This window comes from Myotis davidii, unplaced genomic scaffold, assembly GCF_000327345.1.
Source record: "Myotis davidii unplaced genomic scaffold, ASM32734v1 scaffold217, whole genome shotgun sequence".
Lineage (NCBI taxonomy): Eukaryota > Metazoa > Chordata > Mammalia > Chiroptera > Vespertilionidae > Myotis > Myotis davidii.
The window spans coordinates 7202182-7216656 of record NW_006290034.1 but is presented as its reverse complement, the minus strand read 5'-3'; the positions used below and the strand labels follow the sequence as shown (position 1 = coordinate 7216656).

Sequence of the window (14475 nt, the reverse complement as noted above, 5' to 3'; positions counted from 1 at the left end):
TCCCATGGTGTGTACCTGGGACCGTCCCTCCCCCACCAGGATCTTGGTTTTCCCACTTCACCTGTTCTTGTCAGCAATTGGTATAAGATTAAATAAGATAATGATGCCTGGCCAGCCTGGCTCAGTGGTCGAGCTTCGACCTATGAACCAGGAGTTCACGGTTCGATTCCCGGTCAGAACACATGCCCGGGTGGCGGGCTAGGTCCCCAGGATGGGGCATGCGGGAGGCCGCTGATCCGTGGAGCATGGAGTGGGAGGATCAGACCAGTAAACAGGTAATTTTCACAATCACATTCCCCCTCACAGCAGCCACGGGAGGGGCACCCGGCTGAGACTGTGGGTCCCACTGTATAAATTAGGAAACTGAGGCCTAGAAAAGAGTGATGACTTGCTCAAAGTCACAGCAGATCATGGGGGTGCCAGGACCTACACTAAGGTCCCATCCTGACTCCAAGCCATTGTCTTTCCACAGAGACAACCCTTAGGCCAATCCCTAGGGTCAGAGTCAGAATAAGGAAGCCAGGTGGGCCTCAGAAGGTGGGGGAGGCGGGGAGCAGTGGCCCTGAGCACCCAGCAATAGCCCCCACGCAGCCGAGTTGGAGAGAACAGGCAACTGAGTTTGGAAGGCTCTGGTCCTATTAATGCGATTATTCGTTATTCACAGGAAGCCCTTCACTGCCTGCAGGCCTGCAGTGCAGCTTGGCTCCGCCTTTCCCAGACACGAATAATCTGCTCTGAGAGGAAAGAATGCGTCCTTGGACCCCTTTGTCATGCCGGCTCCCTCAACTGGCTCCCATCTGCTGCCTTCATGCCTGGAAATAAATAGAGACAGAGGAGGCCAAACAAACCCGTGGGTAGGCTGCTGCCCGTCTGAATATCCCATCTGGAAATACCCTCTCCAGGCGTGGCTCACCAAAGCCTCTGATAAAACCCAAACAGCTGTGGGTGGGCTCTCACTGTCCGCGCTGTATGAGAGGCATCAGTAATCCTGCCCTTCGTCAGGCAGAGCCAGATGTTAGGGGAGGGGGGTGGGCAGTGGGGGGGAGCGCCTGTTGGGGAGCAGGGATGACAAGAGATTAGCAACCTCTTGACCAGGAGTAAGAGGCACACGTACCCAGGAGCAGTGGGAGGATCCCAGGCCAAGGTTGGGAGAGACGGTGGTTCCCTTGGCCATTCATTCACTCATTCATTCATCCACCTGCCAGACGATAACTAGGCACCAGGAACCAGCACTGTGCTCAGTTCTAGGAAACAAGATCAATGAGACACAGTCTTTGTAATCAGGGCCTTACGGTTCAGGGGGGAGACAGACAGGTTAACTGATGAGTGAACAGAATGTTGTCAACCTCTGCACAGTGGGGACACACGGAGGCCATGGCCTATTCTACTGGCGATGTCTTGAAGTAGAGCTTGGGAAGCAAAAGGGGAAGAAGGCATCCCAACATTAACAACGTTAAAGTCAACAACGTTTGTTGGGTGTGCGAACATGCCAGGCAGGATCCTAAGGGCTTCACAGCGTATACAATCTTCCGCTGAATGCTCACAAGGGCTCTGTGAGTAGTTTTATTGTTACCTCCCTCTTGCAGGTGAGGCCCAGTGTAGTTCAGAAACTTGTCCGATGTCAGTTTGGGGACCTGAAGGGATTTAGTGGCCCTGGACTCGCTGAAGTTTGGAGGTGGGATGTGCCTTCGATGATGAGGCCAGAACAGTAGGCCAGGGTCAGGCCATGAAAAGCCTCAGCGTCTTGGCCGAGCAGCGTGGCTCTCATCCCGCTGGGCGGGAACGCACGGCCTGCTTCTCGCTTTCCGAGCTCGCCTGGGCAGCATCGAAGCCGCATTGGAGGCAGCAAGGCCAGGAGGCCAGTGAGGAGGACATTTCAATGGTCCGGGTGAGACAGAATGAGCTCATGACGAAGTCGGCAACATCAGCAATGGAGAAGACTTCAGCACCAGGAGATGAAATAGACAGGAACATCTGGTCACCCAAAGGAGAAAAAAATATGCTATGCAGAGTCACACAGGCCTGAACGGGTGTCCTGGTCATGTCACCTACCGGGCGTGGCAAACCGCCCCTTCAGTTTGTGAAATGGAGATGAAAAGTGTAAAGTGGAGGTGAACACGTGAGCGCCGAACCCGCTGGGTTCTAACTACTCTAGACCGTGCTTTTCCATGTGAGTGTGAGCGCCTCGAGGGCAGGCACCCAGCGAGGTGTTCTCTGTGTTGCCAGCACCCGGCACTGTGCCTGGAACACGGCGAGTGCATCTGAGGTGTTCATTCAAAACAATGTGAAGCAGCATCTGTCTCGGTTTGTGTAACCCTAGAAGCAGATCCTGAGACTGGGACTCCTGGGGGAGGTGCTCTATTTGGGAGGTGACCCCAGAAAATGCCAGTAGGGGACGGGAGAGCGAGACGGGTGCATTGTGGCAACACAACTGCACCTCCCTGGAGAACGTGGGCAGGGGAGGATAAATGTCGGTCACCCCAACAGAAGCAGGAGGAGGCTGGGCCTTTCCCCACCGGCTCCTGGCCCGCTGGTTGAGGGCTGCCTCTGTGGACATCGATTCTCCTGCATTCCCAACTCGCCCAGAGCCCAGGTACGTGCACTTCACGGTGCAACTAAAGTCCTCGGGCAGCGGGATGCCAATGTTGGCACACAGACATGAGCGCCTGGGGCAACAGAGAAGCACCAGCAGCACCTCTACAGGAATCACCACTCCAGATCCAAGTGCTGGTTTACAGTAGAGTCACACATTAACCACATTAGCCACGCCAGCAGCATACAGTCAGCTCCAGCACGCGGAATGACGGTGCTGCTTCCACAAATTAATGGCTTTTTGAGAAAAAACCAAAAAAAAGGAAGGGGGATGTTACCGATTAAAAGAGACTTAGGAGATGTATCAACCAAATGCAATATGTAAACTTGGGATCCTCATTTGCATAAAAGAACTGTAAAAAAACATGTTTTATACAATCAGAACAAATTGAACATGGACTGAGCAGTGGATGATATGGAGAAATTACTGTTAATTTAGTTGAGTGCGATTATGCTACTGGCAATGTTATTTTTTAAAAATAGATTTCTTTATTGATTTCAGAGAGGAAGGGAGAGGGAGAGAGAGATAGAAACATCAGTGATGAGAGAGAATCATTGATCGGCTGCCTCCAGCACACCCCCCCCACTGGGGATGGAGCCTGCAACCCGGGCATGTGCCCTTTGCCCGAATCGAACCCGGACCCTTCAGTCCGCAGGCTGAAGCTCCATCCACTGAGCCAAACCAGCTAGGGCTGGCAATGTTATTTTTTAAAGTCCTTATCTATTCGAGATTTTACACACACACACACACACAAAAGATGCAGCAATTGTGGCAAAATGTTAACAGCTATTAAATTTAGGTGATGAGTGTGTGGGAATTCATTATGCTCTTCTGCCTGCCTTTGTGCCTGTTTGAAACTTGATAAGGGGAATGGGCGGAGGGGACCCCAGATTACCTTGGTTTGAATCCTGGTTCTGCTGCTTTCTGGCTGAGTAAACTTGAACATGTCGCTGAAACTTCATCTGCAACTTAGACTTGTAACAGTGTATAATCCATCCGATTGGGGGAAGGATGAAGTCAGTATCACTAAAATGCTTAGAACAGTGCTCAGTAAACATCAGCTATTACTTGTCCATCAAGAGCCAATTCAAGTGTATGACATGCAGGGGATGCTGGCCTCTGGACCGGTCACATCTGGCTGGGCCCGTGTGGTTCTGCAGGAGCTGGGCAGCGCTCCCCAAAGCATGAGGCTGGGAGTGGAGGGGAAGCAGCACTCAGGCAATGGCAATCCCAGGAGAACGGAAGCCTAGCGCTGGACAGACAACGCACGTGACAGGCAGGTGTGACTTCCTCGTGCCCTTCAGGACCAGGGAGGAGGCAGCATCAAACCCGGGCAAGGTGGAGGGAGAGTGAGGCAAAGCCTCGAGTCACAGGGCATCCCTGGGACCCACAGGTCTGGAACAGGAGGCACCTGGTGTGCATGCCCTTAAGGAGGCCCTGACGATGGGGGTGTCCATAGCGAGGCTCGCGTGAATCTAATGGCTCTCCTCCCGGAAGAGGGTTGGTGTGCAAATTTCAGAGGGCTGTTTCACAGGGCCGAAGCTGTATCTTTCTGCCTCACCCACACCTCTGAAACCAAAGCAAGCATGAATGCCCCACCCTGGAAAAGAGGCTTGCGTTTTAGTTCCTCTCTGGGGCCCGAATCCACTTCAAATAGAGAGTGTGGAGAAACACATTTTTTTCCCCCTAGCCTCCCTTAAAGATACGAGTTGCTTTGTGACTCAGTTATGGCCCAGGCGTTGCAAACCAAAGTCTGGCAGGAGCCTCTGGGAAAGCGTGTTCTCTTCTCACTGCCTGGAACCTGGCTGTGATTTTCGGAGCTGCAGAGGCCATTTTGTAACCATGAGGCAAAAGCTAAGAGCATTTCAAGGTGTCAATCCATTGCTGGGCCTAAATTAACAGAGGCACCGGCCCACTTCCAGAGATCCTGATAGACAAGAAAAATAAACCTATTTTTTAAACACCTCTTTTCTCCGTGTTGGTAGCCACATTGTCTGTTTCTTAGAGTTGAAAGAATTCCTAAGAGGGCATCTCATTACAATAATTATCAAAGCCATGAAGAAAATATAAAGAGAGATCACTACAAATTAGACATTATTTTTCTATTCTTCTCTGTAACTGTATATTTAAAATGCCCTTCAGTGAGCATGTATTTACATGGTGATCAGGAGGGAAAATGGAAATTGAAATCATTCGAAAACAACAAACTAAACTTGCAATACCCAAGCCATAGAAGCAGCTTGGTCCACTGTCAGGAGACAGACCTGGATGTGACCTTTGACGTCCAATCTCCTTATCTATAAAGCGGAGATATTTCCTAAGTACTTACTTCATATGGATCTTGTTAGAATGAAATAAGGCAGTATTTACAAATGGACCTGGCACTGAATAAAGATGCATTTTTGTGCTTCTTATTAAAATAGGAATTCAGATGCAAGTGGCTGGGGTGAGTGCTTGCCAGGAAGAAAGATCAGGGGTGGGAGCCTGCACCACCAGCCTCGGGCCACACCCCATACTTCCGGTGCCTATCGTACCCCATCTTGGTCTCTGCTGACTCTGTGCAGGGGGCACCCCAGCCACTTCATTTACCTCCGAGAAGGAAAATTCCCACACCGGCTCCCTCTCTCTCCCTACTTACTCCTCTCTGAGATCAGGTCTTGTCCTTGTTACTCTATCGCCTTCATGGGGCCTGTGTATCCTTGAGGTTATTTTGCAGAATTCCCGGCGTAGCGCCCCTCCCCCTGCTATCCAGGCAGCATTTCAACGGCCCTCTCCCGCTCACTGTCTCTCTCTTCTCTCCTCTTTGTTCTGCCTCTCAAGGGGCTAATTACCATTCACAGACACGTTCTGTACGGTTATATCTTCAATGTTAAAAAATGTGGATGGCAAGCGAGGTCTCCAGTCTGAAGTTTCTCCTTTGAAGTCTTTTAACGAGTCACCGGGGACAGAAGGCACGGAAGCAATGTCTGGAATACGGAGTCGGGGCCTGCAAGCTGCTGCTGCTGCTGCAGAGGAAGGGGTGCCCCGTCCCAGACGACCCTGGAGGAGGCCCCTCTGGTTTCCTCCCGTGCTTGTCTGGAGGCCTCTACAAGAAGGACGGAGCCTGCGGACAACCTCACCTACAGAGAGGTCATGGCCTCCCAGACGCTCATAGCTCCAGCGACACACAGCCGCGCGCCCCACACTCACCCTCCCACCCTAGGCATTTCCCTACCCCTCAGCCACGACACAGATTCTGCTCCAAACCCTCACATGCAGGTCTGTGCCCCCACTCAGCCCAGCAATCACAGACACGCCACAGCAATAGCTGTTTCCTGCGTGCCTGCTGCACGAGAAGAGGTTACACACTTTGCTCTCAATCCATGACACTAATTCTGTACCAGGCAGGGTCCTTGTGCCCCAGGCCACACTGCGAGATGCTAGCCCAGGCCAGCCTCCCTCTGAAGTCCAAGCTCTTCCTACCTCCCCACACCTGGACACCCCACTCAGCTCCCTCAGGAGCACGTGTCCCATCCCCAGGCAGCCTGACCACCCCCCTCAACTACAGCAGCCCTGGCTTGCCACTCCCCAACTCTCCTATTTCTGTCAACTTCTCTGCATCCAGTGTTTGACATTCTCTGGTGTTTTCTGACCTTAAGACAAGCATTAAAATTTTAATCAGCAAATTATAATGTTCACTGAGTTCATGACTTTGGTAAATGTCACCAGTAAAGTTCACCCCCCCAACCCCCCGCCCAACCAGTCCCTACCCCACATTAATGAAGCCTGTGTCATTTGCAGGGGGTCTGTGGGGGGGAGGGGGGTGCAGAAGGGCTGGGATGGGGCTTCCCGTTAGCTCAAAGCCCAGCAGCTTGTGGACACAGCAGATGGGCACAGGGCCGGAGCCCGCTCCCTCCCTCCCAGGCACAGTCTCAGGGGTGGGGCGTGGAGAAGCCCACACCCTGGCCTCCGGGAGGGCAGGCTCTTCCTGTCCGACTCTGCTAAAGCTGTCTCATTTGTAGCCTAAATAATTCACTCCCCGACCTCTCAGGAAGCATTAGAAGGAAAACAAAACCCGACCCAGACCTCCTGCTCAGGTTGCGGCTGCACGGGAGGCAGGCCAGGAGCCTGGGCAGAAGACCTAGGCTGCGGAGATGAGAGCTGGCCCGCCTGCACAGGTCCGCTGGGGCTGGCAACCTTCCAAAAACAGCCTGGGGCCTGGTTCTGCACAGCCCTCAGGCCAAGAATAGTTTTTACGTTTTAAAAAGTTCTTTTTTAAAAAACAAAACAAATAAAGAAACACCAAAGGAAAATATACCAAAGAGACTTTTTGTGGCCTGTGAAGCCTAAAATAGTTATCACCTGGGCCTTTCCAGAAAGTTTGCTAACCCTGATCCACTCCCCAGCCTTGAAGGTGATGACCTTTGACCTACCCCTTGACCACTTCACCCGTGACGTGACGACTGTGCGCAGAGCTTTAGTCGCTTCAGTCGTCAGAATTCTGATATGTACAGTCTAGTGAGAAGCTGGTATCATTGTTCATCCCATTACCCCAAACAAAACAAACTAAAAACAAGAACATAAACCCTGGAGTGGGATGAGCAGTCTTAGTCCTACTGCACAGGGTGGAGGGAGGGAGGGAGAGAAGCAGGCAGGGACTGAAACTCAAGCCCAATCCATCGCCTGAGGGTCAGAATTCAGCACTGTCCACCCCTCTCCGCGGGTACTGACACCCCTCCTCTCCAGGCCCCCCACACTCTGCATCCCAGTCATCCCAGCTGAGCCTGGAATTGTCTTACTGATGAGCTACCCAAGTCGCCCGGCTCTCAGTCCCTGAAGCCTGTGTGTCTACCCGGGAACCCTGGGCAAAGGTTCCACCCAGCCCAGCAGGACCTTTGAAGGGCTGACCAGCCTGGACCCCACCCAGACCCTCTCTTAGCGCCCGAGAGGTACAGCCTAAGGATTCTGGAAGAGATGGGTCAGAGTGGGCAGCAGGGCTGCCAGCTCAGTGCCGCAGCTGTAGCTGGGCTCGGTGCCTCTGGGCTGTCATGGGGCCCGAGGGCAGAGTGGGGATCCAGTGGCCCCACATCCAGGTGTGTCGGCAATCTGGATCATTTCAGGGAGGAGAGCAGTGACCTCGGTAAAAAAATTACTGCTGCAGCATTTCCCGAGAGAAATGTTGCTGCTGTCCAGCCAGGTCTTTGAAGGTTCCTCTTCCAGAGATAAAAGCAACATGGGTCCTAGCCGGCTTGGCTCAGTGGCTAGAGCGTCAACCTGAGGGCTGAGTGGTCCCGGGTTCGATTCCCGTAAAGGACACATGCCTGGGCTGCAGGCTCAATCCCCAGTAGATGTGCAGGAGGCAGCCGATCAATGATTCTCTCCCATCATTGATGTTTCTCTCTCTCTCTCGCCCTTACTCTCTGGAAAAAAAAAAAGAAGCAACATAGAAGGCCAGTGGGAATCCCATATCCAGGCCAAGTGAAAAGGTCAGTAGTCAGAGAGTTGGAGGCCCAAGCTGTGAGACCTTGGGCAAGTCACTTCACCCCTCTGGGACTGTTTCCTCACCTGTTCAAACAAGCAAAAACTCGAGGTGTTTGGACGGCAGTGATCTGAAGGTCCGGTCCATCCCTAGCCCAACAACCAACAGCCCAAACTGGGCCCCATGTCTGCAGAAGCTCCGCTGGAAAGTTTGGCTTCATCTCTGCGTCTCTTCCGCAAGTCAAGCCAGTCCCAGGCAAAGGCTGTGCAGCCAGTCTGCAGAGGGACACGTGTCTTCCTTCAACACGTTAGCAGTGCACTGGGGATTTGGACCCATGTGAGGGAGAGAAGCGGTGGGTGGTCAATGTGACCTCTTGTCTTTGTGCCCTGTGACCAGGCAGTGGCTGCAGAGCTGTGGGAGTCTCAGTCCCACACCCCCAACATGCCCACAGCGTATGGCCCAGAAGCCACAGTCTGCTACCACATGCTTATGATCTAAAGCGTCTTTCGTCAGTTCTCCGACTTGACTGGACACGCCTTGAGGGCAGGTATTGTATCGTGACCCGGAGAGCCCAGCGCAACACTAGGTCTGTGGCTGGAGGTTTGTCCATATCCGCTGAGCAGCTCAACTGAAACGCCCCTGGGAAAGGGGGTGTGGCCTTTGACCTGGGACGTGTGTCCAGGTAAGCGAACCTCCAGACTTGCCGGCTGATAACTGGATACCATGCTTCCGTCCACGGCTCAGTCAAGCTGTTCTGCCGAGGCCATGACCCCAAGAACTACCGTGTCACCTAGAGAGCAAGTGAGGAGAGAAGGTTAGAGAAGGGAACGAACACTCCCAGGATATGCAGGTCATGCGGGTCATTGCTGCCGCCCCTTCCCAGCCTGGGAAAGCATGGCGGGGTGGCCCGTGCAAACGTAAGTGAGGCTCCTCTTACCACACAGGGAGCTTCCGATTAGTTACCGAAATTGCAGGTACAGAGATCCGCAGCCCTACAAACACAACCTTAGGATGTGACAGGCTGGGCCTGGTGGCTTCGTTGGTTGGAGCATTGTCCCACACACCAAAAAAGGTTGAGAGGTCAATTCCCAGTCAGGTCACAGACCCAGCTTGGGGGTTCCATCCCCAGGGAAGATATGGATGGGAGGCAACCGATCGAGGCTTCTTTCTCACATCCATGTTTTTTGCTTGTTTTTTTCTCTCTCTCTTCCTTCTTCTCTCTCTAAAATCAATTTAAAAAACATATCCTTGGGTGAGGATTTAAAAAAAGATATAGTGACAATGTTACCAGCTCTGTGGGGAGGGCGTCCCTGTCTTCTGGTCTTGAATATTCTCAGAATGGCTGTCTCCTTGCCTGCCTGGAGATGGGGAGCTCTTCTTTATATGGAGGCTGTAGCTCCCTCTGTTCTGTGCTCTGAAAATGTTGCTCATTCGGAACCCTGAAGGCAGCCTTCCCTCCTGTGTGTGTGTTTGTTTGTTTGTTTGTTTGCTGTGTGTGGGAGTGACCGGGGAAGGCAGAGACAGAATTCTGGCTTGCCCCATGGTACCATCATTTGTACAAATGGCGATGACAGAGCTACGGACTGGTTTACCGTGACCCACATGGACTTGCTCACGAGTCTGATAACATCTTCATTACCGCTTGCTCTGTGAACCATGAATTCTCCCGGGTCACAGCCCCGCAAGGCAATTAGGCTAGCAGTTGTTCTCAACCTTCTGGCCCTTTAAATACAGTTCCTCATGTTGTGACCCAACCATAAAATTATTTTCGTTGCTACTTCATAACTGTCATGTTGCTACTGTTATGAATTGTAATGTAAATATCTGATATGCAGGATGGTCTTAGGCGACCCCTGTGAAAGGGTCGTTCGACCACCAAAGGGGTCGCGACCCACAGGTTGAGAACCGCTGGGCTAGAGGAAGGCAGGTGTGAGCCATGGGGAGCTGGGAATCCTGGGAGTGTGCGGCGGGGTCTGCGGCAGGGGTGGCCAGGCAGAGTGGCTACAGCAACGTCCCCTCTGAATTATCTAGATAATTGCCTCAACTCTCTGCTTTGTTCCTGCGGACCTGCCATTTTCCAGGTGGCAAACTCGCTCCAGGCAGAGGAGGCAACCAAGGCAGATGACGCATCAGGAAGTTTGCTCAGAAGGACAGGGGCCCTGGCTCCAAACCCCAGAGTCAAGACAGACCTGGGGGGCTGTCTGGGGCTGTGCCCACATGGTTTGCAGGTCCCTCCTTAGGACACTGACATCTCCCAGGGCTCCTGCGCCCCCTTTTCCCTCCCAGGTGGAAGGGGAGCGGGAGGGGGTGAAGCATCCACGGGTGGGTACCTTGGTGGTTTTGACCTTGTGTCCCCGGCTGCAGCTCCACCCCGACAGGTCCGGCAGCACCTTGCACTCCTCCCCCGGCAGGCAGGGCTCCATCTGGCACCACCACCTCTGCAGGACGATGGAGGCTGTGGGAGCAGAGCAATGGGGGCGCGCTAAGCTCTCCGGGAGTACAGCGTGCGGTCAGGGCGGGGGGCGGGGTTCTGTATGGGATGACGTGCCCACCTGCACACACCGCTGGCTTGAGCCCTGCAGTTCCCTGTCTTTCCCCTACTCAGGCTGCCCAGAAAGGCCCGGGCACACAACCGTGTCAACCTCAACCCTCTGACCCCGGCATCTCACCAAAGACAGTGTGGGGAGAAGGCAGGGGGTGCGTGTCGAAGAAAAACCCTCAAGCTGAGCCACCAGGCCATTAGCAGAGAGGCTCAGTCCCAACACGCCCCTTGGTGTATGTGAGCAAGTGTGCGAGCCGTTCAGAGGGGTCCACAGAGCAGGCGTCCACAAGCAGGTGGGCATGTTTATAGTGTTGCCACTCGAGCGTGAGAAACTGAGCATGGGTGGGGCCTGGGGAAGGGAATAGGCCAGGAGTGAAGGAATGTGCAGATGAGGGGCTCCCACGTGTCCATGTGAGAGGGGGCAGAGGTCCATGTGGAGGAGGCCTGGGAAGGAGGCCAAGAATGCAGGAGTGAGCATGAGGCGATGAGTCTAACGGGCGGTGAGAGGATCCGTGTGAGGGGGCGCGTCTGTGTGTGCCAGGCAGTGGGTGCCAGCCGGAGGGAGGTTTCTCTTCTATGAAATGGGATGGTCACGTCTGCCCGCCCCCAGAGGTTGCCCCATCATCTGAGAGCTGACATGGAAACCCTGAGATGAGTAGGAAATTGTATCCCCAGCAGATGGCGAGGCCGAAAAGACAGACCTTCTTATCTCTCCCATCAGGCCCTCCCGCCAGTCCGGCCTCCCACTCACCGTCCACGCAGGAGGGCTTTGCCCGCGTGGTGCCAGCCACCTGGCCGGAGGAGCAGGAGCACTTGACGGTCTGGGAGCGCTCCTCGATGCGGTTCCGGTTGCAGCAGCGGTGAGAGGCCGTCACCTCGCAAGTGCCTTGCTTCACGGGGACTGGAGGGACCAGCAGAGGATCAGGGGGCCAGCTCAGGCCTGTGACCCTGCTCTCCCGAACCCCCCCACACCTGGGCACTCCTCCACCCCTCCTCCCAGCTCAGGGGAGGAGGAAATGGAGGAACCCTCCCTGCTGCCTCCGTGCTCCTGTCCTTCCTGCTTCCCTAGTGAGGCCACACTCATCCCACTCATGGCCTTGGGCAGAAGATGAAGTCCCACGCCAACCACACCTCCCGGCTTCCTGCAGGAGGGCAAGGGCCTGGGGCTGACAATGTGTGGCAAGGATCATCCGCTTACACAGGCTTTACCATCCCAGAAGGAAAACCACAGAATTAGGCCAGGAGGCTAGACTTAAGCCCCCACCAGGGGCCTCTCTCCCTGCAGAACACCTTCTGGCCTGAAGGGGAAGGTGAGAATGGCACTGCCTACGTTTTCCGGCCAGGACAGCAGAAGGGGGGGGGGGGGGAACATGGTTTCTTGGGTGAAGAACAGAGGAGGAGCCAGAACCCCTAGAATCTGTGGGCTTTACTCAACCTCAGAGGAGATCTGCCTGCTGTAGAACGGGGTGGGGTGGTGTCCAGCTCTCCAGTATCCTGGGAAACGTCTCCCCAGTCCCACCACCTCCCCCAAACCTGTGGGAGTTGGAGGCTGCAAGGAAGCCGAGGCCAGGAGGGTCCACAGCCAGACCAGGCAGAGTGCCCGCAGCCAGCAGCCCGTGCTCCAGTTCCGCGCGGCCCCCTCACGCATCCTGCAGAGAGAAGCGCACACCTTGCTCCGACTCCAGGCACAAGCAACCCCAGCCCCAGTGCCTCTCACATGTGCACTAGGAGGTGGGTAGGGTGCACACCTCGTCCCCAGGCATCACCCAGCTTGGCACAAACTCACTGTAGAAAGCAGGGAGTGCTTTCCTAGCTGGAAAGGGAGCAGCAAGGGAGACTGTCCTGCTAGAACGATTTGTGGGGGTGACAGTTAGGAGGGGCCTTGAAGGGTGAACCAGACAGGGTCCCAGGGAGGGCTGTGACATGGGAGGAACAATAATGCTGACTCCCAGTTTTGGAGCATTTGACCCAGGCACGTCCCAAACAGGGTCTTGAATCCTCCACAGCTGTCCTACAGAGTCAAATTACTTGTACCTATTTTACAGATGAGCAAACTGATACTCAAGAAGCCTAGATACACACTAAACAGTCATCAATCAAGGACTGGCTAAATGGTTCGGGGAGCATTGTACAAATGCAGCCCCATCCAGGCAGCTGGGGAAAGGAATGGGTAAACACTTTATGTGCCAGGCCTGTAAAGATCTCTAACGATAATCCACCATAAAGTGGGGACGGGAGAGCAAAGTGCAGGACGGTGTGTATAAAATGTGTAAAAGGGAGGGAGTATATGTGTGGTTCAAATAGGCATAAGCTAGCTCTGAAAACGTTCAAAACAACCTGATAACGTTGGTTGTCACCAAGAAGGGGAACTGGTTGGCTGGGAGACAGAAAGGTAGAGAGAGACTTATTTTTGTCCCTGTCCCTGTTACATGTTGGGTTTTGAACCTAGCAATTCAATTTAAACAAATTTAAATTTAAAAAGGAAGACATGAAACGGAGGCTAATACAAGTCAAATGACCTGCCCAAGGCCAGGCAGCATGTGGGTGGCACAGCCGGGGAGCCCAGAAGCCTGCCCCATTCCCACTGCACCCCCTTGCTTCTGCTCCCCTCCCCTTTCCTTCTCCTCCTCCATCCTCAATGGTTCGGGCCTCCCAAATCCACCCCAGAAGATGGGCTAGAAATGGAGAGAATCCCAGGGAAACAGAGCCACAGAGCCGGGAACCACAGAGCCAAACCCAATCCAGGACCTGGCTGCTCCCTTGTAGGGTGCTGGGTCTCCCTACACCCCATCCCCCACCTTCAATGACCTCCTAACTCACCTTTACTGGGCGCTTTCAGCTTCTGTGTGTTCATCCACTGGCCTCAGGCTCACTCTACCCGGACGAGTAGGAAAGATGCTTCAGGGGCTGCAAGGGACCGAGGGAGCCCCTGGCCCTTCTGAGGGTGAAACGGGGTGGGCTGAGCACTGAAGCAGAGTCCCAGATGCCAGTCTGCCCTGTGCCCTGGGAATCTGCAGGGGCCCTTGCAGGCTGTGGGAACGTGTAGGGTGCTGAGCCTCAGAAGAGTAGCTGAGGGAGTTTCTCTGTCCAGGGGGGAAGCTGGGCTGATGGTAGGAGGCGTCTAAGAACCAATGCTGTCTGTCACCTGTCTGGCCTTGGGAGGGAGGAGAATCCGACAGGATGCTGCTCAAAGGGGCACGTGGGACAGACCCCAAGGTCCCGAATCCTCTTTGCTGCCACCTCCTACCCCCTCACACCTGCTTCCTGGACTCACCCGAGATGGCTCAGCTCTGACACCCTCACCCCCATTCCCACTCCAGGGGGCGAGACGGGGGGCGGGGGGTGGTCCCCCAGCTCTCTGAGCCTCAGAGGCTCCAGCCCCAACAGCGTCTCCGTTTCTTCCTAAGGCCTCCCTCAGCCTCCAAAGGGAGGTGGACGAAGGCAGGCAGGAGGATGCGGCTGGGAAGAACCCACACCTCTGCGTCCTGGGTCCCCCGAGTGAGAGCCCAGAGAAGACCCAGGGGGCAGAGGGCGCAGTGGTGCTGAGACCCTGGGGAACGGGTGCTCTGTGGGCAGAGGGCGCCCCACCTTCTAGGGGGACCTCTCCTCTGAGAGCACACCTCCTCTCCAGGTCCCATCAAGAACCTTCCCTTTCATCATTACAAATGCAGCTTCCTCTTCTCCCAGGGAGTCCGCATCCCATTTCTCCCTGAGCTGCCACACTGCCAACCCAACTGTCCTCTCTCTCCCATGGATTTTTGTGTATGTTGTAAGTTGGTGTTCTAGTTTCATTTTTTTGCATGCATCTGTCCAATTTTCCAACACCATTTACTGAAGAGGCTGCCTTGACTCCATTGTATGTTCATGCCTCCTTTGTGGAAT

At 54.4% G+C, this 14475-nt stretch overlaps 2 protein-coding genes across 2 annotated transcripts in view; one reads left to right on the top strand and one right to left on the bottom strand.

Moving 5' to 3' along the window:
- The first annotated feature begins 1752 nt into the window (after nucleotides 1-1752).
- Nucleotides 1753-14475, top strand: part of RHOC (ras homolog family member C) — a 29367-nt gene continuing 16644 nt past the window's right edge. Inside the window, exons 1-2 of the mRNA XM_006763016.2 lie at nucleotides 1753-1757; nucleotides 10967-10972. The gene's annotated coding sequence lies outside the window, so the exon portion shown is untranslated. The remainder of the gene's footprint in view (nucleotides 1758-10966; nucleotides 10973-14475) is intronic.
- Nucleotides 8163-13828, bottom strand: FAM19A3 (family with sequence similarity 19 (chemokine (C-C motif)-like), member A3). The gene is made up of 5 exons (XM_006763019.2): nucleotides 13414-13828; nucleotides 12127-12242; nucleotides 11345-11494; nucleotides 10382-10506; nucleotides 8163-8841 (listed from the first exon to the last, which is right to left on the bottom strand). Exons 2-5 carry the CDS (start codon nucleotides 12239-12241, stop codon nucleotides 8830-8832), a joined length of 402 nt encoding a protein of 133 aa, XP_006763082.1. The 5' UTR covers nucleotide 12242; nucleotides 13414-13828; the 3' UTR covers nucleotides 8163-8829.

Bases quoted from the DNA above. Each gene is read 5' to 3' on its own strand.
- FAM19A3 (XM_006763019.2), bottom strand. From the start codon at position 12,241: ATGCGTGAGGGGGCCGCGCGGAACTGGAGCACGGGCTGCTGGCTGCGG. The intron at 11,495-12,126 runs GTTTGGGGGAGG...TGGTCCCTCCAG, and splicing joins GCAGCCTCCAACTCCCACAG to TCCCCGTGAAGCAAGGCACT. The intron at 10,507-11,344 runs GTGAGTGGGAGG...CTGCTCCCACAG, and splicing joins AAAGCCCTCCTGCGTGGACG to CCTCCATCGTCCTGCAGAGG.